A 27,282-nucleotide genomic window follows, 5' to 3' on the forward strand; every position below is an offset into this window, starting at 1 on the left:
GCAGTTGAATGTAATGTTTCTGTTGTTGTAGACGTAAAGCTTATTTTTTTTGTAAATACACAGTTTTCTTACAAACGTTGGCTGTTTTCATGTCTGGTAGCTTTACTTCCAAATTGCAATGGCTGGATTTTGTGAACTTATAGAATAACTTTACATTAAAAAAAAGTGAGTCATTATTATAATTATTATTATTTATACACCACGTAGACAAAGAAACTCTTTTGGCACATTTATATGAGGTTCGAGAGCAAATGTAATATTTTAAATGCATAAAAACAAGGCACAAAATTTAACTGACTATTTAACACATTGCAAACTTTCTCACAACAATTAGTCAAATTATACTTTATATATTTGTAGCTAATCAGTGCCACACAATAAAATACTGTATATTTTAAAATCTCTTTCGTGTAAAGTATCAAAGAGGAGCAGACCTGATTTAAAACACTCAAAAAAAAAAATAAAAAAAGAGTACCACGAACAATATGAGACGTTACACAAGTGACACACAAGCAATGTGTTATGATTTTAAGCTTTTTTTTTTTTTGGACATAAATATATTGTGAAGCATTATGTTTTTTAGATATCATGAGTTAAAGATAAAAGAAAAATCCACTTTCTAAAACCAGCCTGTCCCTGCGTTCAAATATGCACACTGCAATATTATTTAGTATGCCAGAAACAGATTTAGTATGTGAAATGAAGTGAAGTACAAGGATGTCCTTCTACATTCGGTCGTAAATCTCCAGTCTGCAGACCAGCATGCTGCTCTGGCTGTTCTGACCCACAATCCTTTGCAGCGTCACACGGCCTGAGCAGCGGAGAGAGTTGGTGGCGCTGAAGCTCCACCCAGTTGCAACTCTCATTAAAATCTCATTAAAATGAAGCGTACTCGCATACTTCAAATTTCGCGCCGCGGATCGTGACGGATACGACCAAGAGGGTCAAAGTTCAAGGCGCATTTTTATGTTTTTACGCATACTACACGCAACAGTACATACGTTTTAAGGGGTAGCTGCACTACGTACTAAAAGTAAAAACAATAAATTGTATGCGATGTGAAACGCAGGGTACATTGTTTATCGTTTCAGTGTCGGCAAATCCGTTACTTCTGCCTTTCCTACATTTCCCAAGATGCATTTCAAGAATCGCATTAGAGAACTTGTACCTGAACTCAGCTGTAGATTAGATGTACTGTAATAATGGGTTACAGCAGGCTTGGACTCGTACTGAAGAACGGACGTTAGACTATCTGCATCGCATTTTCTGCAGTTGTAGTATCGACAGTTTTTAATATCTCCTGAGAGAAGTAATTATACTGATACTCATTATGTTAACCAGAGTTATCAGTCTGGTCTCCCAGAAATACTCGTCCTACACAACTATATTGTGTTTCGGTGGCCACTAACTCGCCGGCTGGATTACATTCAGAGGGCAACACTTTGTTTGAAATGACTGAAGCGTCGAAGTCGCACAAGTTGACGCAAAAAGCCATCGACATTTCCTGTTGTTGACGTGGTCTTGTTGGCTTTATCGGACCGGGACCTTCCACATGCACTGCTGCGGTTTTTGCAGCGAAGTGTGAAGCTTCAGGGATCCCAAAGTCCGGGGCCATCGTGGATTGGGACTCCCTCCGGGTTCGGACGGGGTGCCCTCCCGAAGAAGTGAAGGAGGGTCTTGTTCTTCAGTGAGGGCAGGATGACGCGAGTAACTGACAGCCGGATTAGTGCGGCAGCGAAGCAGGTGTTGCACCGGACTATTTTGGCGAAGAGGGAGTTGAGCCAAAAGGCAAAGCTTTCCATTTACCGGTCGATCTACGACCGTCACCGATGGGCAGGAGAGCTTTGGGTAGTGACGGAAAGAATGAGATCGAGGATACAAAAAGGAGTTTCCTCCAAAAGGTGGCCGGGCTCAGTCTTAAGGGAAGGAGCTCCGATGTTTGGAGCAACTCGGAGTAGAGATTCTGCTCCTTGTCATCGAAAGGAATCCGTTGCGGTGGTTCGGGTATCTGATGAGGATTTCTAGGCACGTCCAACCAGTCAGAGACCAGAACGTAAGACCCAGAACATGGTGGATGGATTATATATTTTGGGAACATGTTGGGATCCTCCACAAGGAGCTGGGAAACGTTGCTGGCGAGAAGGAAATCTGGGCGAACTTGCTTGACCCGGATAAGCATAAGAAAATGGACGGATGGATTTCCTGTTGGTATTTTGGACTTCAAACATTTGCTGGTGCACAAACTCTACCGAGCTGCTGGAAATATCTGAAACATGAAATAGGTTTGGGGCAATGTATCTTTAAAAATAAGCAGAAGATAAATGTTTAATTCTGTTCAATGGAAACCAAATTAGCTGTTTTTTTTTAAGGTGGATTTTTCCTTTAAGTTTACTCTCGCACAAAAATACAATATTAAAAAAATAAATGATTGCTGTGGTAAAAAAAACCAGCAATAACAAAAAACAAAAAAAGGCCATTTCAGTCAATGTTCTTCTCTTTGGTATGTGTTTAAAGGTGGGCGCCATCGTCCACCTAAAGTGCTGCATATGGTACAGTAAGCTGGTCGGGCTTTTAAATAAACGTGGAGTCTTTTTGGTTTCTTAGCGCGGTCTGTCGACGATCAAGCAACCGTCAGCACGTCGCATGGATCACACGGATGAAGCTTCAGTAATGAGCTTCAATCTCTCGTGCGCACACACACACACACACACACACACACACACACACACACACACACACACACACACACACACATCGTGTCGTCACTCACGCCCGGTGGTCCGCCGGTTGTTTGGGTCCCCGGTTGCTGCAGAGCCTTTCGAGCGGCCACAGAAGCTCGTCCTCCCTCGGCCTGTACGGCACCACGTAGCTCTCCTCCTCCAGCAGGATGCGGTTCAGAGTGCGCTCATAGTTAATGTGGCGGCGCACCATCAGGATATACTGCCTCCCCACCTCCACGTGAGGGCAGTCGCACACGTTCTGCACCCACAGGAACTCCCGGTGCTCCAGGCGGAAGCGGTTCCGGTAGGTGTGGATGATCTGGACGTCGTAGCGGGTCTCCTCGCCTCGGTAGAGCTTCCCGAGGACTCGACCTCGGAAAACTAACAGGGAACAGAGATATTTCTATGAGTTCGTATCCGGACAGGCTACTAAAAAGACAATAAAGCTCTGAAGGCCCATCTTACCAAAGTCCTTCTGACAATATTGTCTCTGGCGTTCCCTTCGACCTTTGACTCGATGGCATTTCCCGCAATACCCTGAAGGATAAGAAAACCAAGGCATAAGTGAGCTCACAAGTACAGACATGACATAAAAAAATAAAGACTTTATCCCGTAGGAATACATCCACATGTTGGGAGATGCACTCGCTGGCTTTCTTATTGCGGGGGATTAGATGTTTGACACGTATTAGCCTCGTCCCAGGCCTCTGAACTGCTGCCACCAATTTTTATCACTGATTCAAACAAGCCCACCGATGTTCTCATTAACAGATGTTTCCGCAGCGTTTAGGATGAAGGACGTTATGTTTCCGTGGCAACAGAATTACATTAGTAATACAGGGTCTTGCAGGTCAACTTCTTAAATATACAGTACGATGCAACAGATTAGGCACTAAAAAGTAAAGTGAAGATGCTTCCAATAGTTTTTATTTATAAGTGCAGTAAAGAAAACTAAAATTAAATCAATATTTGGTGGGACGAAGGTCTAATTAGCACTAATTCTACTGCGTACACCTTTCAGGGTACTTGGCAGGATGTTTTTTTTTTTTAAAGCATCTTGGAGAACTTGCCACACATTTTCAGCGGATTTTAGTCTTTTTAACTGTTTTCTGTCTCTTCATGTAACCCCAGACTGACTCCATGATGTTGAGGTCTGTGGGGACATGTCTCTGTACGACTTGAGTTTTATGTTTTGGCTTGTCGTCCCGTTGCTGGATGAATTCAGGGCCGATCAAATGCCCTCCCTGACGGTATGGCATGATGGACAAGAATCCAAAGTGCCTAAATGTAGCACAGGTTAGGATTAAAATGTCCATTTTGAGCTCATAATCCAACTCCCAACAAGGCAGAAAAGCAGTCATATTTCCCCCAAAGCATTTTGAATATCCCTTTTAATGTCATGGTGAGCGGGGTTTAGCTCGTTGGGGTACGAGGTGGACGTACTTCCAGGTGAGGGCTGAGGGAGGAGGTTCCTGTGGTTCTCCTCCCGCTCCAGGCGGGGCAGGACGGGCTGGTGAGGGCGTTGGTGGCGGTTGGAGTGAGGAGACTGGCGCGGCGGCTTGGCGGGCTTTAAAACTAGAAAGACACAAAGACCACAAACACTTTTGTCAGAAATAGCTTGATTCTGAATGACACAACTTTTGAATCCCTGGAGGATTCGTGTTCGTAAAACCTCCCAAAAATATAGAAAAGTGAGTGTCTGACAGTGTTAAAGTTTATGTGCTTGGAAGGTAGAGACGGGACCAGCGGCAACACTCAACACGTGAAGCCGGCAGCAAGAGTTTATCTCAAGCGGAAAACTGACGCCAACAAGGAAGCAGCGAAATGTGCAGTTCCTTGAATGTCCACTAGAGACCAACTCCCGAAATCGAAATGGACTCGATCCTCACAGACGGCGGAATCAGGAACTGCCGAGATGGCGACGGCCAACTGAGCTTCAAAAGTGCTCTTCGGGAAACCTGTGGGTAAACGTCACGGAGGCTACGGTCTATCTTCAGTCTTAAAGACTTCACGACACGCCCCCAAACCTAAACCTAAACCTAACTCTAACCACGGGTGGGTTCTGTGTTAATTAAGAAAAGGGACCATTATCATTCAAGTGAGTGGATGCCATCTTTGGTTCGAAGCCAGTTCCTTTAAAACATCCGTGGTTTTGGCACGAATCCTGTTTTTTGGAGCGATCTAACCAATCATCCACAATCAATTTCCTTTTTTCCAATTCCACTGCAGGACAACACACCAGAGTCAAGTCGAGGGATGTCTTTTTCAACTCAACATACTCTATTTCATCCTGTGTGTTCAGGCTTCAAATATAGGCTTGGACATGTTTTCTGCTTTTTATTTCATTACGGGACTCCTGGATTCACTTAATGGTCTGTTTTAACATCAAAAACTGCAAGTGCTATTCAGCTGTGTTTGTTGTATGAGAAAAACATTTGGATAAATGAGTCTAATACTAATAAAACAGAAGACCGCTCACAAAGTCCCCTGCAGTGTCTCAACGGTCTGATTTCACAAGGAAATAACATCCACAAAACTTAATATTGCATCATAAAAAGATACAATTCAAAACCCTCCCAGGATTCCTAAAACAGTTTCTTATGTTTCAGGCGAAGATCATCTTAACCTGATTACGTGAGGAATCAGGACCTGAATGTTCTCCCCCGTTACCTTGCAAACAATCGACACAACAACATATTCTGTTTTGGCAGAAATCCAGCAGCTGGAAAACGTTTCCAGAAGAGACTACTGAGATTTATTACAGCGGTGGATGGAGTCTGACAGGAGGCACAGGTCCTCGGGCTGCGCACACATTTCCATGTGAATGTGAGTAATTAAGGAGGTAAAGGGGCAGATTCAGCACACGTGTGCTGCTGCTTATCATCGGAGATAAACCAGCTGCATTCCTCAGCAGTAACAGCAGCAACAACAGGGTCAGCCTGCACATAAACTATGATTAGACTTGAGTGTACCAGGCTGATGGATTGCTTACCCTCCATTTTTTTTGTTTCATTGCACCCTTTTGAACAACTTCCTTCATCCTTCTTATCACAACGTGACTGAGAACACCTGTGAGGACGTGCAGGGTTTTCCAATAATGTACGATGAGAAAATCCGGACTGAACATCAACATGAAACAAAGAAAATCACTGACTTGAAGTCAGAGTTTACTCATGTGCAGGCAATAAAGTACATTAGTGCTAATCTTGAGTCAGTCACAATGAACCACGTAAGCCGAAGGTCGTTGGGAAGCCAAAAGACACGTTCCATGTCAGATTTCTGTCAGACTTATGATATTAGACGTATTCATTTATCTCCAAAAGTCAGAAATAAAGGTTTTAGGTCATTAGGTCACAAAATGTGCAGCATTTTTGAAGTACTTTTCTCAGACTTCAAGCATCCAGTATTTCCTTCATTCCCATTAGACTGTTTGCTACTGAAGCATCATGACAGTGTAAAGCCAGTAAGTAGCATAAAGGACATATTAAATATGATAAATGTTACGACTATAGTCGGGTTCTGTCGGAGGTTTTCCTTCCTGTTGTCTGGGAATGGGTGAATTGGTGGTTTTCTCTCTACAATATTGTCAGGTTCTGTTGTGGGACTTTACAGTGTTAAGTGCGTTGTGTTGTGATTTGGCTCTATATGAATCAAATTAAATTGAATTAAAGATTTTTTACAGTAAGGCAGAAGCGTGCTGTAAAATATTATTACTACCGACTGAAACGACAACCAGAACTGTGAAGCTCCAAGTTTTATGAAACTGGAATTCATCTGTCATGCAGCTGTTTAACAACTGGCCTCTTTAGGTTCAGCGGTTTCGGGTGATGAGATGAATCGACCGCGGCGGGCTGTGCGTTTACTAGTCATTCACATAGAAAACAGAACTATGTAAAGACATGCGAGCGGGCTTTTGGTTGGGGCGTTGGTGGAGGTGCATTGCTTCAGGTACAGTAATAGATCCAGATTCAGATCCGAGTTTGAAGGCCTTAAGATTCACAGCGGTTTATGAGACCAGATTTTACTCATAGCAGCGACAACTTTGACCTTTTATCATGACGGCAAAGAAAACACTAGAAGCAGCGTTCATATTACGTTTGTAAGTTTTGTGGCATGAAGTTGAGCCAAGTTCTACTTTTCTGCTGGACAATCCCTTTTTTTTCTTTTTTTTTTACAGCAGCCCGAGGGTGAAATAATGTGGACGGCTAAGCTTTTAATGCGTCACTTATGTCTATTTAAACCCCACCTGAGGGTCCTTGCTAACTTCAATGGAGTTTTGACTGACATGGTCATCGGTCTATAATTGATTAACTTAGCTCGTGCTTTCATCTATGAATAAAGGAGATAAAATGAAGCTGGAGACGGGTCTTACACCGGTGGGGTCGGCTGGTGCTTGGCGGAGGCCGGGTGGTGGTGGTGGTGGTGTAAGTGGTGGGCTGATCCCAGGGGAGGTAGCTGGCGGTGTGGTGAGCCTCGCGCAGCGGGCTCCTCCGCCCGTGGTGGAGGGCGTACTGGTCCGGAGGCAGCCAGTACTCGTACTCGATCCCCGGGTTTCTGTCCGTCGCCAGAACCTGCACACGATGAACACAACGTGGAAACATCTGGAATTGAGTTTGTGTGTTGAGTATCAATTTGTTATCGTTCACATAAAAGAAGCTCATTGCGGCTTGTTTTCGGTGGAGCTCAGCTATGTGGATAAATGTTACTTTTCATTTTGTGGGATGTTCCAAACAAAGTTTTTTGGCATAAATCTCAATTTAAGATCTTTAATATTTGGTATTTGATACTAACGTTCACCTACAAAATTTGTGAAAATCTGCACTTTGGACAGGCTACATGATCCAGAACTATTTTAAGCTTATCATCTCATCACATTAAGCCATCGGTATGATATGAATGTAAGTTTAATTGGAAGAATGTGACTATCATAATGTTATCAGCCAGAAAGAAGAAGAATCTCAGTGGTGTTACAGAGAGATGCTTCTTTTAGTTCCTAAAACAATCTTTGGTCAAGTTGAAAAGACGCAAACTCGACATGTTTTGGTCTTTCGTCAAGTTACTCACTAAATTAACGGACTCACTTGAAGGAGAGAGAAAATTTTTGAGCTTTTTCTATTTTACAAGCTTTCTGTGTCAAAACTCAAGAGTCGCTTGCACCAATGCACCAAAAAAGTTTTTTTGTAAAAGCAGAGGAGCATAAGAAAGAACACATTTGATTGGCTTCCTTTTAGCAGATGTGCGATCCATAAAGCTGTGCCTGGATTGGCCGGTTGACTTTGGGTCATCGCCATTTCATGGGAATAGCAAATAACTCTTGTAGAGTGATTATTTTGTGAACTACTGCTTCCAAATTCATGGATGAACTTTTGAATGCATCGATTTTTCTTTTTTCTTTAACAGAATTTTTTTCAGGACTGTTTCAGGTGTTCGTCACCAATAATTTGTCCCAAGTACCATTGTAATCCAAAGGATTCGGGTAAGAGCTACAACGGTAACTAAACTAAATGATGGACGAACAACAAGGCGATGCGGCTCAATTAACTGCACCCGACCTGCTTTTCTGCACTTTAAAAAACGTTGTTGTCCCAATATTTGCATTTACCATAAAAAATTTGGGCCAACCACACGCCTTGGGGTGCCGCTCCCACGAGAAGACCATGCTGTTATATTCATACTAACTCTGTAGGAGTCATCAGGTGAAACAAACAGTACGCTCTGGTCAGAGTTTTGGGTTTTTACAGCATCTCGTCACTTCAAGTCGCCGTTTGCCTGTTTGCAGATTTCGATGAAACGGGCGCCTGTTTACTAAAACGGTACCTTTTTAAGGGGTTCTTACCATCAGATGGAGGTCCTCCTGGGTGGGTCCCGGCACTTCGAAGCTCTCCCAGGTGTCTGCCGAGCGCCGGTACAGCAGCTTGGTCCCGGCGACGGTGTACTCGCCCGGAACGCTGATCTTCCAGTTGCCGTTAATCACAAACTGGGAACGTCCGTTCTGCAGCGCTGCGTGAAGGAAGGAAAAGAAAGAAAGGTTTGTTATTATTGAGTTTTGAAGAGTTAGTTCACGCTACATAGGGGCACCAGACAGGGATGCCCAATCTCTCCCTTGCTTTTTTTAAATCTTCATTGAACCACTGGCTTGTTCCATCACGACAAAATCATAAAATAAAAAGGAATTTACACAACAAAATTCATCAATATGCCGATGATATCTCACCTTTTCTCAAAAGGTCCACAAAAATCACTGCAGGAATGAATCGATCTTATCAACACTTTCCAAAACACGTCTTTTTAAATCTTATAATCTAATTAATGACAGATTATTTTCAAATGGGCTGCCAGAAAACTAATAAGGAGCGACTTTAGCTAACAACATCGAAATAACTTTTAGTGACTGAGAATTTTATGAGACCAGTTGAATGGGAGTCTATGTAGCCAGAGGGCTTTACGGAGCCGACCCCTAGTGGCACCCGGTGGTATTGCAGCTTAAGGCACTTCTGCATCGGCCTCATTTTTCAGAGCCGGAAGCTACGAACACTTTTATATACACTCTATGCTCATATCCCATTTTTTTTACTGGAAAATATTCAAATACTTCTCACGACAAAAGTGGTACTAGTTCCCTCTGCATATCGGAGGGTCAAGTCGAGGTAAAGGCGGGATATCAGGAGCAGAAACATGCCAGCTGGCTATATATGGCAGCTGCTTCTCCTCAGCGCAGGCAGAGGGATTTTTCCATGACACGAGATGGAAACAAGTACCTTCACCTGCCTCGCCCCAGCGGTCAGATAGAGCCTTTTACGAGCGTCCCTTTTTTTCAAAACCACAGTGTGTGCCATTTCGAGGTGGGGGGGGTTGGTTTTATATTGGTCTCATAAACGAGGATGAGAATAGATGTCCTTGGTTATTATGTTGCCTGGAAAACACAGAGTGAGTCCAAAAAAAGACAGATGGGGACCGTGGAGAGACCCTCGTGTCTCCGGGGGGAGAAGAAGAAGTACCGAACTTCCTCTATGTAAAGTTGAAACTGTGTGTGTGTGTGTGTGTGTGTGTGTGACAGGCTTAACGTTACCTAGATAATTCCTGCTGTTATCGGTGACTCGGATGTGAGTGGCTCCAGCTGGTATCATGGCCACTTCGTTGTATCCAAAAGGCCCGCCGCCTGGCAAGCAGACACGGTCGGTTAGAAGCTCGGTTTGAATGCTAGTTTTTACCCCAAAATGTAACTACTTCGCATGATTAAAGGACACGAGTGCTGCTCTGAGGAACAGCTTTTCAAAACAAAATAAAAACGAAGCTAATAAAAACAAAAGAACAGAAGACACAGATGGCTTTTAAAGTTGTTGGTTTTCAGTCTAAATGAAGCTTAAAATTAAAAAGTTGGTGAAACAAGAATCCCTAAAGAATGTGTCTGAATTTAAATTCCACCGTCAATTTACCAGCCACAGGGCTTTTACTGTGAAACTAAGGCTTTTAATTTGAAACAAACACAGGAAGTTGCAGCATTTGGCTGACCAATGGTGTAACTACATACTCACTCGCTATTCGAGATATCATTCAATAAAACATGCAACACATAGTGAGCAATTAGAGTTCTTAATAAATTCTTTAAAAAAACATATATCAGTGCATCATTTTATTTTATTACAATTACGGTTCAGTGTTTTGAGACTTTTCACTAACTTCACTTAAAGAACAGTTTGCTTTGTTTTGTACAATGAACTTTAATAATCAGGGTTCATCTTTGAACAGTAAACAGAATCTATCATCAGTCTGAAGGTGATCCATTATTCAGAAAAGTAAAACAAAATCTGGATTATGAATCAGAGACAATTTGTTGTTTTGAGGGAATCGACCGGCAGGTTCGTGTTGTCTGTCGTTATGAAACCGATCAGAATCTGTGACGTCGGTAACGTCTCGGCGTGATGAAACGGTTTTGCGCAAAGAGAGACGACATGTGAGACGTCGTCATGGTGATATTTCACTCGGGAGCCGAAAGCAGAAAGGGAAGAAGCAGCGACGGCTCTGCGGATGTCCCGCCGCTCTGCTCGGGAGGAAGTCCATCCATCATGGCCTCTGCAGGGAGCGCCTTCACCACCCCCTTCCCCCCACCACCACCACACACACACACACCTCCTCCACCCGCTCCCCCTCAGAGAGAAACTATGCATCTGCTGGGTCAACGCAGCTGCAAGGAGGAGAAGGAAAAACCTCCCAAGGCTGCAGTGGTCGCCCAAACAAAGCGCCCATTATCAGCCTGTTTGCTTCCTGCACGGAGCCGTGAGGAAGCCGCCGTTATAGAGTCCAAGTTTCACAGCAGAGGTGTCGAAGTAAAGATCACAATCCAGCGTCCAGCGCTCGGTTGGTGGAGGCCAACGCACGATCTAAAACACGCTTTTATTCCATCTTGATCGCTTCAAATTCAATTTGTCATCCCTGCCTGCAGTGACGGATGACATTGTCTTCACAGGACTGAACACGTTTCCTCTCTGGGTTTTTAATAAAGTCATCTATTGCTTTTTTTTTTTTTTATTAGCAGCTTCATTTGTGATCGATGCTCATGATTCATTCAACGGTCTGATTGGCTACCAGCCGACCAATAACTTTTCCTTAAGGGAGCTTAAACAAAAGCTGCAAAAAAATCACAATGCAGTCAACAGAGTCAATAGAGATCAAAGAAAAGTAACTATATCCTCGTCTCCATCACTTCCTGCTTGTTAATACTTGCCCAGCAGGTAGCTTCCTGTTTGCAGACATTGTGTAAATAGAAATTAACCTATGACCTCCAAACACTCACAGAATATAGGAGGAAATCCGAAACCGAGATTCCAAGGAAGTCAAAAATAATGAAGGCAACAAGTTTTAAAGTCTGCTTCCCATGTTTGAACCATTTATAGTCATCAATTTATCAACAGAAAACGTCTCTGACTGAACTGTAATATTTAGAGTGACTTCAGTCAGAACTGAAGAAGAAGGAGTTATAATATTGATTTGATTTTTTTATATAGTCGATGGAGCATAATGTTACCGTACTGGGGAACACTGAAACTATTGGAGCAGCTTTAACCAATCAGTGGGCACCGAAACAGGACGAAACTGATGGTTACCTTGATGGTTAAATTGACGGTTATCATACCGTGCACAAGTGCTCATTACCGGTATTGAAAAGAAAAAAAAATGCAACGACCGGACACGCTCGCCTGCGCGCTGCGACTCTTCTTCTACTCAACTTGCCTGTCAGACTCAGCAGTGGGCGCCACAAATACAAAATACAGCAGAGACAACAAAACTGACAATATCACCAGCTGCACCTTCAAAAAAAAAGATTCAAACCTGTGTGGGATAACTTATACTGATACCGTGAGAGTTTATGAGACGGTCATCACACTTTCATGTTCATGTTTTGGATCTCTATGCTGCCCTTTTCTCTCTCTGCTCTCCTCTCACCCCCAACCACTCGAGGCAGAGGCTCCGCCCACCTCTGAGCCTGGTTCTGTTGGAGGTTTCTTCTGTTAAAAGAGAGTTTTTCCTTCTGTTGGAGATTTCTTCTGTTAAAAGAGAGTTTTTCCTTCTGTTGGAGGTTTCTTCATGTTAAAAGAGAGTTTTTCCTTCTGTTGGAGGTTTCTTCTGATAAAAAAGAGTTTTTCCTTCAGTTGGAGGTTTCTTCATGTTAAAAGAGAGTTTTTCCTTCTGTTGGAGGTTTCTTCATGTTAAAAGAGAGTTTTTCCTTCTGTTGGAGGTTTCTTCTGTTAAAAAAGAGTTTTTCCTTCTGTTGGAGGTTTCTTCATTTTAAAAGAGAGTTTTTCCTTCTGTTATTTTCTCCCTTAAAGAGGAGTTTTTACCTCCTACCTTATGTGGGAATTGTTGAATTGTTGTGTTTCTCTGTATAATATTGTAAAGTTCTGCTGTAAGGACTTTAATGTGTTAAGTGCCATGAAATAACTTGGGTTGTGATTTGCCGCTTCATAAATAAAATTGAATTGAATTGAATACTGTTGAAACCCTACCCGTGCATGTTGATGTGTCTGTTTGTCTCTATGACCTGAACGCTACATGTTTATATTGGTTTCTATAAGTTTCTGCAGCACAAGCAGCTTCTCCACCAGACTGCTGAAAGTCATCCTTTCTCTCCGATATGATAAATCCACTGAACCAAAGTGAAAGTTCTGCTGGCTGCGTGCTGTCAGACCTCCAGATTTGCCTCTGAGCTGCCGGCGAAGGTAGAAAATGTCTCGGTGGCACGGAGCCAGAACGGCCCGAAGAACTTTGTGTTCTTCCTGAAAACCTTAACAACTGTAATTTTGGACCTGTTGTTAGCTGAAGTTCCTGCTGGAGGGCAGCCAAACGCCATTGTTTGCCAAAAGCTGTTCCCATGGTTAATGTTCACGTTTTATCAGAGAACAATAAGGTATTGACTGAACTTCGGTGACTAATAACACTTGGACGGGAGAACTGGAATTATCCTCACATCAGTGTTGGTCTGAAACTGCTGCTACTCAATCACCGTGGAGATAATGTGATGAGTGTGTGTGTGTGTGTGTGTGTGTGTGTGTGTGTGTGTGTGTGTGTGTGTGTGTGTGTGTGTGTGTGTGTATCCTACCTGCCTCCAGACCGTTGCTCTGGTACACACTCTTGTGGTGCAGGCAGGTGGTGTTGTGTCCTCCGCACACCATGCAGGCGTCCTCCTGAGCCTTCGATCCCAAGATGGAGTCACAGCCGGGTGTCTGGACGACACATAAACACACACACACACACACACACACACACACACACACACACACACACACACACACACACACACACACACACACACACACACAGTCGTTTAGGGACTGACAGTTTGCCTCTGCTAAAATCATACATTGTATATAACAGTGTTCGTAGCGTCCGGATCAGAAAAATGGTTCCCATGCAGAAGTGTCTTCAGCTGCAATACCACCGAGCGCCACTAGAGGTCGGCTCCAAAAAGCCTCCAGCTCCATAGACTCCCATTCAACTTCTCTCATCAAATCCAAAGTGAATAAAATGTGTCCATCAGTTATCTCGGTGTTGTTAGCTAAAGTCACTCCTTCTTATTAGTTTTCTGGAGGTCCATCTGAAAATAATCCCTCATTCATGAGAGAAGAAGATTCAAGAAGACCTGTTTTTGGGGGCGTGTCTGTTTGATTGACATGTCTGTGGTATAGTCAGGTTTCAGCTATCGGTATACAGTATATACTATACAATTACGGTGACGAAGCCTTTCATTGAAAATCAGGTTTCCAATCAGATGGAGTCAGATCCACTGCTGGCTCCTCCCCCCCAGCTCATCCAAATATGGTCACTTCCTGCTCCAAATCGACCAAAATCAGCCAAAATCGGAACTCGAGGTTTTATAACGGCCGTTCACAAACATCGACTTGTTGTTTGATTAAAACTTGTTTCTCTGCCGGCGTGTTGAGAAGCAGCAACCCTCCTGTTTCACACATTTTCTGCTGAGACGCTTCTAACCTTTCTTTTTGCCACACAGTCACATTCAACTGCTTCCAGTTCCTCGACTCAATTCTCAGTTTCTGTCCTCCTCGTGTTTACTTCTCCGTCACCCCCCCCCACCACCACCACCACCACCCTTCTTTTACAAACATTGACCCTCGGGGGGGCTTCATGAAGCCGGAGAGATGTCTTTGTAAACGTTAAAAAACGGCAAAGCAAAGAGCACGGCGGACGAGCCGGATGGTTTACGCCGTGTGGAGATTCTGGTCTTCATCTCCGTCTGCAGAGCGAGTCAATCAAAAGGGGGAGGGAGAGGGAGGAAGGGTGATGGGGCGGGGGGGAGTTCCCAGGCAAAGAAAACCAACAATCTAGGGAACCTATAATCATATCCCCCCCTCCCTCCCTCCCTCTTGAGACCCTTTAAAAAAACAAACCACAACACTCCAAGCATCTGTGTGCACAACAGGAAATGAATCCTCTGTGACAAGGTAGCAGAGTGCAGGAGGGCCCCGCCGAGGGAGGGGGCCCGCCGAGGGAGGGGGCCGCTGTCGAGGGAGGGGGCCCGCTGAGGGAGGGGCCGCCGCCGCCGTCGAGGGAAGGGGCCGCCGTCGAGGGAGGGGGACGCCGCCGCCGCCGTCGAGGGAGGGGCCGCCGTCGAGGGAGGGGGACGCCGCCGCCGCCGTCGAGGGAGGGGCCGCCGCCGGCCGGCCAAACACCACAAAACACTCATACACGCAATCAAAATCATCCACGTTTTAAAGTGTAGAAACATTCTGCTACCGATTCTTTCAATTTAAATTATGATCGTCTATTTAATGATTTAAGTCCTCGTTGTAACGACTGAAATATCCGACATTTCTCTGGAGGTTCAACATGAAATTTCGGAGGGAAAATTTTCACGACTTCCGCATAGCGCCACCATGAGGTGGACATCTTTTTGTTTTTCAGTAAAATCTCTTAACAATTAATTGATTGGATAAAAAAAAAAAAAAAAAAAATGCTGACATTTGCCTTCAGATTTTAAATTGAGTCTCTTCACTCTCAGGTGTGCTGCGTTCAAATGTCGTTGTATTCACCGCGTACGACCAGAAGAGTCCGTATGAACGGCGCCCTCTTGTGGGACTCACGACGTCGGACCTCTACATTTTCTACAAGCCTTGAGTTCACGAGTTGTGACGTTGTTTGATGACGTTTACGGAAAGGTCGGAGGTCACGGAAGTTCATGTTTGGTTGCATATTAAGCTAATATGTTGTACTTTTAGAGTTCGTCTTCATAACTTAGATAATAACCTACGTCTGAGGATAATGTTGATCTCCTCTTTTCCTGCATTAACGTCAGTGCCCTGTTAGCTTGCTAAAATTTTAGCCTCCGCGGCCTCTAGACGCCGTCTATGTTGCCGTTGCCTAGCAACAGTGTTTTGCATGCTAGCAGGCTAAACTACGATAGTGAACCTGGTAAATAATATTTCTGGCAAACATCAGAATATTTGTGAGCCTGTTTGGTGAGCTGATATTATCATTTAGCAGCTTGGTACGTCCATTTTTTATTTTTTTTTTCACCATTATCTCACCATTTTATAGCTTTTCAGGGGAAAATAAAAAGGATTTTATAATTACAAAACTGAAAAACTTCAGCCTAATTTTGCAACGATAATAAAATAAACACTACAAAATGAGCTGTGAAGGAGCATCTACATATGCTGCACACACACAGACGCACACCATCCACACCAGCCATGTGTTCTGCAGCCGTGATCTCGGTGTGACCTGCAGGCCTCCACGCAGCTGCAGGCTGCATCTGCTTCCTGTTTCAGGCCCTGCGCCGCGCTGACCGAGTCTACGGCCCATAAATCTACTTATTTACACTACACGCCACATGTGAGCATGTACACACACACACACACACACACATATATATATATATATATATATATAGACATATGTAAACACAGACATACAGTAATAATTTGTCAGCTGTGTATAAATAGTTTGGACTACGAGTGAGATTTACGTACTACAGACGCGTGTTTACGCTGAAACCCGAAAGGATGCATATTCGTTCTTTCGTCGCCCCCCTCCCCCCTCCCCCACCCGCCTCGGAGAGGTGAGCGGGGGACACCAGACCGGGATGTGTGCGAATGTGTGCTCAGCAGAGCTGTAATGCTAACTGAAGGCTACAGTCCACATTGATGAGTGCACTGTGGCCCTAACGCACAGCATGGAGTTCACTTCTCCAGAGAGCTCCAGTCAGAGCGGTCAACATCACTTATACCTCAGAGAGAGAGAGAGAAGTCCAGCTTCTTTTTCTCAAGTCGACTTCACATCGGTGGAGCTGCCGGCCGGGAGGAGTTACGACGGACGTCAGCTGTTTCCAGAACTACAGGTTCTGTTTGTTTTCTCCGGGGTGACTGACAGTTGGAGTTTAAAACGGACGCAAACCTCTCCTCGCATTAAAGAAATGAGTACGAAGTATTAACGGCAGCGTTAGAAGGAGTTTCTACTTCACGGGAACGTTAAAACATTCAGCAGATTAAAATCACTTTAACGGCAGTTTTTTTAACACCTGAAAGTCCCGAAAGGTTTGTGTTTTTGTTGCATTTCGTACATTTGATCCCGTTCATTTTGGTTTCACGATGCAACTTTGGGAGCGCAAAAAAATAACTTTGCTTAAAAAGTGACGTCGCTGTACTTCACTTTGATCGGTTTGTTCGCGGCGCGCATCTAATTTATTCGGCCGCCTTTTCCGTTTCAACAAAAGAGGGTAAAAGTTTACAGTTGTCTCAACTGTCAGTCGTACTTTACCCAGTTAGAATAGTTTCAGACTGTCATTTAGGATTTAAATGAGGAATTACATGGAGTACGTAGATTAAAAAAATTCCAGAGGTTCAAGCTCCGCCCACAGTGAGACACGCAGAGATCAGAGGACACAAACGCAGAGGAGACTCTCACACTGAGCCGGAAACAAACGGCTGCTCAGAAATTAGGTAAAATAACTTACATAAGTAAATACGATATTTTCGTCTGGAACCGCAACAGCGTAAAGTAAGTGATGAACAGTTTCGTTTTCTATGATATTTTTCTGAAATGTATTGAGAAAAAAAGCACACACTGTTGAATTTAAGCTGTAAGGAAATGTGTTTGTTGAGTATTTGATTTGTTACCGTTCACATAAAAGAAGCTTATTCAGCTGGTTTAAGGAGTTGTTGTTTTTTAGCCTCTTTCACGTCATTGTTTTTGGGTTTTATGGCAAACTTATTGTGTAGTTCGCTCTCATCAAACCTCCAGCCAGATGTTTCCAGAAGCTCTGCGGTCAACAAAAAACAGCAACATCTGCCACCGACGGAGCCTCACGAGTTTTCTCAGCAGTCCAAGGACCCTCGAGTGATTGTGCAAGTTGAGCGCGTCGGCCGCGACCGCTTCAGAGCAAAAGTAGGTGACGCGTCAGGATTCGACCAAATGAAGGAACGCAGCGTGTGCAGAAAACACCGACGCACTCACCAGACAGCGTCCGTTGACGCACACCGACCCCGGCTCCTCGCTGCAGGCTGTGCCGTCGAGCACTCGGCCAAAGTTGTAGTAGAAGTTGTGACCCAAGGCCAGACAGCTGAGTTCACAGGGGTCGGAGCCTGGCGGGGAAGAGCTTCGGTCAGTTGGCTCGTTACGTTATTATGGGAAGAGAGTCAGGGAGGGAAGGCGACTGAGAAAAATAACTCTTTCCCAGAGAGAAAAGTCATTACACAGGTGGGAAGAAAAAACCCTGAGAGCCACGGCAGAATAATAAGTTTACCACATGGCTGCCAAAAACACCCTGAAGTTATGATGCATCACTTTTATCTGCTATTTTGTCTTTAATCACTTGGTGGTTGTTGTTTTTTCAGCATTTTATTTATTGATTTTTAAAACGTTGTTTTACATTATTTTTTAAAACTTATCGTTCTGCTTGTTTGTTGTTCTGATTAGTGTTATTAATGGTTATTAATTAGTGGCAATTCAAGTTTATGTGATCGAAAAGTTTTGAATGAGCTTATTAAAGTTAAGAAATCAAGTTGAAGGCAAGCAGTTCTACTCATTTTCTTCCTTTTCCTCGTATCTCCAAACGACACGTCGTACGTACGAGGACGTGATTCGTCTCACTGACCTCCGTGAAACGTGGTCCACCTGAAGGAGTTTCCAGCCACCAGCGGTCTGTCGTTGAAGGCGGCACACTGCATCTCCCGGAAATCCTCCGAGCCAGAGGCACACTCCTGAGAGCAAACACACATAAACACTTTGAAGAGGTTGTATGAGGTCATCGTACAAATTTTCTAGAGGATTAACCTGCACTTAAACACATTCAATGTGTCTTATCCAAACTCTTGAGTTTACCCAGCTCACAATTCTGACTGTAAAAACAGTCTTAAAAGTAGAATTACCAACCAATCAAGTCCCAGTTTGCATCCACATCTGTTCACACTCTTATAATACATGTGGTGAAAACTATGAAGGAATTTGTCCAATAAATCAGTTGTTGCCATGACAACGGACGATGCTTCAAATCCAGATGTTTCTGCAAAAACATTTAAAGGAGTTCAATAATGACAAGAAAAGTGTTTTGCAGAACATTACGATGATGTAATAGTGAAGATGACCTTTGACCTCTTCGTGTATAAAATGTTTTCACTACATTGCTTCATCTTATTCGACGTTTTTGTACAATTTAGTTATAATTACTTGATCAATTCCTGAGTTACAACAACAAACACGTTGAAGAAATTCCCTCGAGGTGAGATCGCATGCGCAAAAATGGGACGGACGTGAAATGACAGTGACCTTTGACCTCCAAAATTGAATCAGTTCATTTTTGAGTCCGGGTGAACGTTGGTGTCAAATTTGAAGAAATTCCCTCGAGGTGTTTCTGAGATATCACGAGAACGGCGACAGACAACCTGAAAACACTTTCATGCCACTTTTACGGTTTTCTCTCATTTTGAAAACCCTAAATGTGACTGATTTTTTTTTTTTCTATCTCCACAGTGCGACGAGTACACGCGCAGAAACATCACTGCTGTATCACGAAAGCACTTTAAAGTGAGAAGACGAGGATCTGCGTCGGACTTACAAACTGCCGTCAAACTTTTCCTTAAAACACGCTGCGACACATCGCCGTGTTTTTCCCCGAATCAATATTTCGTTTTGACACAATGGTTGTAATATGTCAGTGAAATTCCAGATCACACCCCGAGAGCTGTGAGCTGAAAACACGCCCGCGTGATCGACTCGCGGAGCAAACACGGGCCATTGTTCTGAACTGTGCACTGAAAGTCCGCGTTTCATCCGGTGTGAAAACCGTCGTGCTGAAATGACCTTGGTGTTGCAGATCTTGTATTGTCTGGGATCTCCTGCACACGGTCCGCCAACCGGGTTCCTGGGACACCGGGGGGGAAAAGAGATTTAAATACAGCAGGACACAGCTTTAATATTCAGTCAGAAAGTATGTAATATCCAGGCTTCTCAGAATTACAAAATATTTGGCAGAATTTTTTCATTTATTCAAATGTGACTTTAAAATTGTTTGATTGTTCAGGTGGACCGTTGCATGTAAATCTGTGTGTATGTTTCTATGGACAAAAGAATTAGGAAAATCAATGAATGTATTTGTATTTAACTTCACGAGAGAGTCTGATTCACAGCAGATTTCAAAGTCCTCTTATACAAAATCAAATTACTGATAAAAAAAAAAACCTGCTGCTCTTTGAAAGACCACAGTGTTATTCAGAATTTATTTTTACAACCCTGAAGTTCATTTTGGAATACAAATGATCAGATTCCTTCATTTTAATAATTAATTTTAATTAAATTATTTCTTTAATTCGTAAACCTAAGACATCTTAATTTTCATTAAATAGTGAAACAATACTGAAATCATCAATTTGAGGGTCAAGTAAAAAACAAAAACAACAACAACTTAACAGTTCAGTAAAATGTATACTATTAGTATTTATCTTGTTAGATATGATATTTTCAAGGCCTATTTAAAATATGTTCACTTAAATTATTTCAAATATAGCACTTTAAATGTATTTCTTGTTTCTCTGAAAAAATAATGCAGACACGGACAACACGCATATAAGTTAGAGTTGTTTTTTTTATTCTACTAATTCAAAATGCTGTTTTACCTGGTGATGCAGGTGCGTGTCCGCATAGAGGCTCCGCCCCCACAGCTGCGTGAGCAGACGGACCAGCCGCTCCACGTCGCCCACTCGTTTCTGAAGTGCAGCTGCCGTCGTGCACGCGCCGGACGCCCCGACGAGGCCTCGCTGCAAGGACCCCACGCAGAAATCCAAGAGGCCTGAAGCCGTCGGAGGGAGAAAGACGATCAATTTAATGCTGAACAAACTCAAACTCTTTGTCGCAAAGTGACGCGAGAAAAGAAACGAGAACGAAGCGGTGGATCTGACTCGATCTGATTGGAAACCCGGCGATACTACGTCCCGCCCCCCCGACAGCCGTGACCTGACTGCACCACAGGCCTGTCAATCAAACAGGCACGCCCCCAGAAATGCCGCTTTTTGAGGCCTAATAACTGATTAATGACGCGAATATTTTCAGATGGACCGCCAGAAAACTAAAAATAAGTTAATTAGAGGAATTAGATGAGCATGAAGTTATTGTAGCGATAATTTAAAGCTAAATTAAGAAAAAAGTTGGCAATTGCTTGAATTTGAAGTTACTTTCCAAACTGTCCTTTTTTAAAAAAAAAAAAGTAAGTTAATTCAAATCAAAAGTTAAAATGATTGTATTTGCATGTTGATGCAAATGTCTGCAGTATTAACACATTTTATTATCTGCACTAGTAACACCTGACTTTCTGTTTTATTTCTCTTTATACTGTATTTTTCGGGGATAAACAGCCACTCTGGGGTCGAGTCAACAGGAAACTAGTGAACATTAAAACCTGCAGAGAAAACAGGACTCTGTTCTGTGGTCGGTCGGCGACGTCCTGCATGTTCGGCTGTCAGCAGCTCAGAGAAACACAGAGAGAGCACAGGATGATGGGATATCATCTGTGGAAGAAAAAAGAAAAAAGAAAAAGTGTGGTGGGAGGAGTTTAGAGATGTGTGACTCTCATTAAACTCGCTGTATTTTTAGCCAAGAATCCAAAATGAGGCAGATAAATATTGATAGATAGAAGGTGTGAAAACAACAGAAGAGTACGTGAGGCTGCCGGATCGGGATCATCAGAGTCCAACAATAAAAAGTGATTAAGAGAAATCTGAATGGCGCTCCTCAAACACATTCCAGAGTTTCTCCAGAGGACTGGAGCTGGCAGCGTTCCCACACACACACACACACACACACACACACACACACACACACACACACACACACACACACACACACACACACACACACACACACTTTTAACTCTTTACACACACATTTTAACAACTTCTTCTGCTGACTGTCTGTCAGGAAGGTTCTGGAGTCTTCAAGGGAATCGACGAGAATTGTGACTCGAAGCCAGATGTGAATAAAGAGCGGGAAAAAAAAAGTAAGAATTTAAACTCATGACAAGAAGTCGGTCGTTATAACATTAGGCTGTGAAGTAAAAAAAAAAAAGCCTTGTTCAAACCATAATGACGTCACCCGTGGGTTTGTGAACAGCCGTTATGGAGCCTTGAGCTCGGATTTTTGTCCGGCGCCATCTTTGCTAGTTCGGAGCAGGAAGTGACCATATTTGGACGAGCTGGGGGGGAGAGTAGTTTGCGGTCAATCTAACTCGATCTGATTAGAAACCTGACGATACTACGTCCCGCCCACCGATAGCTGTAAACTGACTGCACCAGAGGCCTGTCAATCAAACAGACACGCCCCCAAAAACAGGTCTTTTTGAGGCTTGATTTCTAATGAATGACGGATTATTTTCAGAAAACTAATGAGAAAGAACGACTTTAGCTAACAACACCGAGGTAACTGCTGGAGACCTTTTATTGACTGAGAATTTCATGAGAGAAGTTGAATGGGAGTCTATGGAGTTATTACGTTTTTTTGGAGCCGACCTCTAGTGGCCCTCGGTGGTATTGCAGCTTAAAGCACTTCTGCATCGGCCTCATTTTTCAGACCCGGAAGCTACGAACACTTTTACATACAGTTTATGGTAAAAACCTACAAAACCAAGGTCATTTTGTATACATGTCAAATATGTCTAAATAAATGCTGGTAAAACATCGACAATATTTCCATTCCAGAGTTTGCATCCCAAGTTAAGAAATATAAATTTAGTCAAACAGAAAAAAGGTGTTTGATACTTCGTAAAGCGGTCGTGTTTGAGTATTTCTACCAGTAAAAACATCACATTGATTGAATGAAGAGTTGGAACCAGCTGATGCTGTCAGACAGTGAAATACGAGTTGATTTAAACCACATAAAACTACTAGAGGGGAGAAACCGGATGTTAAATGAGTTTAAGACAACAGCGCTCCTTGTATGTGGCGGGTTGCCTGGTGTAATATCTGCACGCCGACGTGCTTTTGATCGCTGCTGTCCATAAATCTCCGCGATAAAAAGGCCCACATTTAAAAAAACAACAACAACAACCTCAAAACAAACCCGTACGTTTAACGACTGACACTTTTATTGAGGTTTTTGTAGTCACAGCGAGGGGAGACCGAGACCGCCTGAGACTCCTTGACTTTGTGACTCATGGAGCAGAAATGGCCTCACACACACACACACACACACACACACACACACACACACACACACACACTCTGAGCTAACCTGCGCTACGACTCTCCGTCATTTTTCCGTGGCGGGGTCACCTGAGGTTGCCCTCATTAGTGTTACCGCCGGTCAAATTAGCGTTGATAACTGTTGGAGATGGGGGTGGGCCGGCTTTCTAGATTAATGAAAGCGACCTTTGACCTTTACATTGCGCCCCCCCCCCCCACACACACACCCTCCCCGTCGTCTTTACCTGACACGCTGCTACTGACAGAAACCACGTTACATCTGGTCCCTTTGTGAGTTTCACCTTGATGTCTGTGTTCAGTTCAGTTTAGTTTTATTTATTACGTCTTAATATGTTGTGTGTTAGCAGGATAAATCAAAGAAATCTGACGACAGATCCAAATAAAATGTGTAGTTTATAAACTAAATGAGATCAAATGTGTAGTTTGTAAACTAAATGAGATCAAATGTGTCGTTTGTAAACTGAATGAGATCAAATGTGTCGTTTGTAAACTGAATGAGATCAAATGTGTCGTTTGTAAACTGAATGAGATCAAATGTGTAGTTTGTAAACTAAATGAGATCAAATGTGCAGTTTGTAAACTAAATGAGATCAAATGTGCAGTTTGTAAACTAAATGAGATCAAATGTGTAGTTTGTAAACTGAATGAGATCAAATGTGTAGTTTGTAAACTGAATGAGATCAAATGTGTAGTTTGTAAACTGAATGAGATCAAATGTGTAGTTTGTAAACTGAATGAGATCAAATGTGTAGTTTGTAAACTGAATGAGATCAAATGTGTCGTTTGTAAACTAAATGAGATCAAATGTGTAGTTTGTAAACTAAATGAGATCAAATGTGTAGTTTGTAAACTAAATGAGATCAAATGTGTAGTTTGTAAACTGAATGAGATCAAATGTGTAGCTTGTAAACTGAATGAGATCAAATGTGTAGTTTGTAAACTAAATGAGATCAAATGTGTCGTTTGTAAACTCAATGAGATCAAATGTGTAGTTTGTAAACTGAATGAGATCAAATGTGTAGTTTGTAAACTGAAAGAGATCAAATGTGTAGTTTGTAAACTGAATGAGATCAAATGTGTAGTTTGTAAACTGAATGAGATCAAATGTGTAGTTTGTAAACTGAATGAGATCAAATGTGTAGTTTGTAAACTGAATGAGATCAAATGTGTAGTTTGTAAACTGAATGAGATCAAATGTGTAGTTTGTCAACTGAATGAGATCAAATGTGTAGTTTGTAAACTGAATGAGATCAAATGTGCAGTTTGTAAACTAAATGAGATCAAATGTGCAGTTTGTAAACTAAATGAGATCAAATGTGTAGTTTGTAAACTGAATGAGATCAAATGTGTAGTTTGTAAACTGCATGAGATCAAATGTGTAGTTTGTAAACTGAATGAGATCAAATGTGTAGTTTGTAAACTGAATGAGATCAAATGTGTAGTTTGTAAACTGAATGAGATCAAATGTGTAGTTTGTAAACTGAATGAGATCAAATGTGTCGTTTGTAAACTGAATGAGATCAAATGTGTCGTTTGTAAACTAAATGAGATCAAATGTGTCGTTTGTAAACTAAATGAGATCAAATGTGTAGTTTGTAAACTGAATGAGATCAAATGTGTAGTTTGTAAACTGAATGAGATCAAATGTGTAGTTTGTAAACTAAATGAGATCAAATGTGTAGTTTGTAAACTGAATGAGATCAAATGTGTAGTTTGTAAACTGAATGAGATCAAATGTGTAGTTTGTAAACTACACATTTTAATACGTGAATCAGAGTTATCTTGAAATCACAAGTTAATGATTTTATTATCCCGAGAAAAGTTCCCACGAGACCAAAGAAAAGTCACCACCATATAAAAGTGATACGATGACACTTGTACTTGGAGACGAAAGAGAACAACAGCCGTGCTTTGACAGCTCTGAGTTTAATATTTGGTATTTCTTGATCTATTTGGGCACATGTTGACAACAGACCCATAATCGGTTGCAGCTGCAACACATGACGGAGAGCAGAAGATGTTCCAGCGACCTAAAACATGGACTGTTTTTTTTTTTCTAACCACAGAAAATAATAAATGGGGGGGAGGGGGGAGGGGGGGGTAACCAGCTAACAACAAGACAAACAGCTATGAAAGATGAGCACAGAAAAGACCGAGGGGGACGCCGGTTAACGGGTGCGCCGCCATTACCGAGACCAAAAATACCGCCTGAAGACAAACCACGCTGCAAAAACAATCCAATCAGCACACGAGCAGACTTCAGCGACCAGACAACGAGCCGTGATTGGCTTATTATCGAAATGAGCTGGATTTTTCTCGTTGGGAACCTGATAGCGGGGTTTTTTCCTTCCACACAAATGAACCTTAATCACAACATTTAACTCTGTCAGATGTAAGAAAGAGAAGACGTAAAGGCGGGAGGAAGTGGGCCGGCTGTGGGAAATGGCCTTGGGCGCTGGCAGGTTAGGACTACAAGGCTCTGTGTGTAAACACAGCGTGGTGCCACTTGTTGAAACACTGATCCAGCTATTAGCTTTATATATTTGCACAGCTTAACGCAGAGGTCAGCTGAACTCCTAAAAAAAAAAAACACCTACGTATGTACAATTAAAGGATTTCTGTGACGGGAAAATATTTGCGTTTACAATCGCATATGATCAAAGATGTCTAATAAAGATGTTCTTTAAAGCTCTATTATTAATATACAACTCTGCTCTAAAAAAAAAAAAGTTGGGACGCCGTGTAAAATGTAATTAAAAACCAAATGCAATGATTTGCAAATCACATACACATATATCAAATGTTAAAACTGAGGAATTGTATTGTTTTATGGAAGATATATGCTTATTTTGCACTCAATGGACCCACGTACCATCACTGATGCTGGCTTTTGGAATGTGCGCTGATAACAAGCTGGATGGTCCCTCTTCTCTTTAGCATGGAGGATGCGGCGTCCATGATTTTCAAAAAGAATGCAAAGTTTTGACCCGTCAGACCACAGGACCATTTCCCACTTCACCTCAGCTCATGTTAAATGAGCTCGGAAGGCGGCGGTGTTTCTGGATCATGTTTATACACGTTTTTTTTTCTTTGCGTGGTTGAGTTTTAACCTGCATTTTCAGAAGTGTTCCTGAGCCCAAGCAGTGATTTCTGCTACAGATTTGTGGCTGTTTTTAATGCAGTGCTGCCTCAGAGTCCAAAGATCACCACCATCCAATATTGATTTCCAATATTTTCAACCTTGTCTCTTGCGTACAGAGACTTCAGGAACATCCATCTTAATTGTTGCACTATTTGCCCGCGTAGTCTTTCACAGAGCGATGAACCTCTCAGCTGACAGACTCCGCCTCCCTGGGATGCTCTTTTTGTACCCAATCATGTTACTGATCTGTTTACAAGTAACCTAATTAGTTGTGAGAATTTCAGTGTTGTTGACCCTGTTCCAACAACGTGTTGCTGGCATCAAATTAAAAAATGAGCACATATTTTTCATAAAACAATAAAATTCCTCAGTTTCAACATTTGATATCTTGTCTTTGGTTTACACGATTTGCAAACCATCGCATTCTGTTTTTTTACATTTTACACTGCGTTTCTTTGGAAACGTGGTTGTATTTCTATAAACAACAAACACATATTAACAATGTGGCTTTTTCAATGACAACTAACAGAAAAATCATCAATCATGCCTCGCCGCAGAGCGTTTTTTTTTTTTTTTTTTAGCCTCTTTCAGCTCGCTGTTTTGGTTCGGCGAGCTCCACCGTACAACGACCTGCCCGGCACCAAAAACCCTCTCTCACAGCAACGAAGTTAGACACTCAGGAAAACTGACTGTTAAAGCAAGTGTTGGCAGGAGAGCAAATGTTTGGCTTTGATTGATCAGGTGGAAAGAAATCCGACTTGACTTGGATGCTGAATGTTGCTGTGAGTCTTACAGGATGTGTAAACGGGCCACAGTTTGCCAACACAGTACAATAATACGCTGACGAAACAAATACCGGTGTAGGTGTAGTTTTAAAATGAATGGAAACAGCTGTGTTTAGGCTGCGACGGGGTAATTAAAGCGCTCCCACTTCACAGGGTTACGTCATTGTTAAAAGGAGCCGTGGGTGTGACGAGCCGTTCGGGAGGGGAGGAGGGGAGGGGGGGGGGGTTATAGTAGGAGGCGTCTGAGCGGGAGGCCGTGAGGCGACTTGTGTTGATGCGGGCGGGTCGGACTTACGCTCTGTGGGGAGGACGGACAGACGGGAGCGACCAGCAGCAGGACAAAGGTCAGGGCCCGGCGCAGAGTCGGCTTCCTGGAGACACGGAGCGAAACAAACACCATCAGTCAGCTGGTGACATCACCCTCGTTCTCTCAC

General features: G+C 42.8%; 1 protein-coding gene across 2 annotated transcripts; it reads right to left on the reverse strand.

Annotated features, from left to right (window-relative positions):
• Positions 1–241: 241 nt before the first annotated feature.
• On the reverse strand, positions 242–27,282 carry adamtsl5 (ADAMTS like 5). 2 transcript variants are annotated; one of them, XM_069175161.1, is made up of 13 exons: positions 27,144–27,222; positions 21,124–21,232; positions 20,345–20,517; positions 19,533–19,593; positions 18,328–18,433; positions 17,688–17,815; positions 13,318–13,441; positions 9,790–9,879; positions 8,557–8,720; positions 7,093–7,291; positions 4,164–4,295; positions 3,186–3,257; positions 242–3,101 (listed from the first exon to the last, which is right to left on the reverse strand). In XM_069175161.1, the coding sequence occupies exons 2-13, from the start codon at positions 21,172–21,174 to the stop codon at positions 2,767–2,769; spliced, it is 1,635 nt and encodes a 544-aa protein (XP_069031262.1). In that variant the 5' UTR covers positions 21,175–21,232; positions 27,144–27,222; the 3' UTR covers positions 242–2,766. The 2 variants fall into 2 exon arrangements, with proteins under 2 accessions (XP_069031262.1, XP_069031261.1); XM_069175160.1 differs by lacking the exon at positions 21,124–21,232 and having other exon boundaries at positions 27,144–27,282.

This window comes from Embiotoca jacksoni, unplaced genomic scaffold, assembly GCF_022577435.1.
Source record: "Embiotoca jacksoni isolate LCO1_2020_lvr unplaced genomic scaffold, fEmbJac1.0.p SCAF_64, whole genome shotgun sequence".
In the NCBI taxonomy this organism is placed as follows: Eukaryota; Metazoa; Chordata; class Actinopteri; family Embiotocidae; genus Embiotoca; species Embiotoca jacksoni.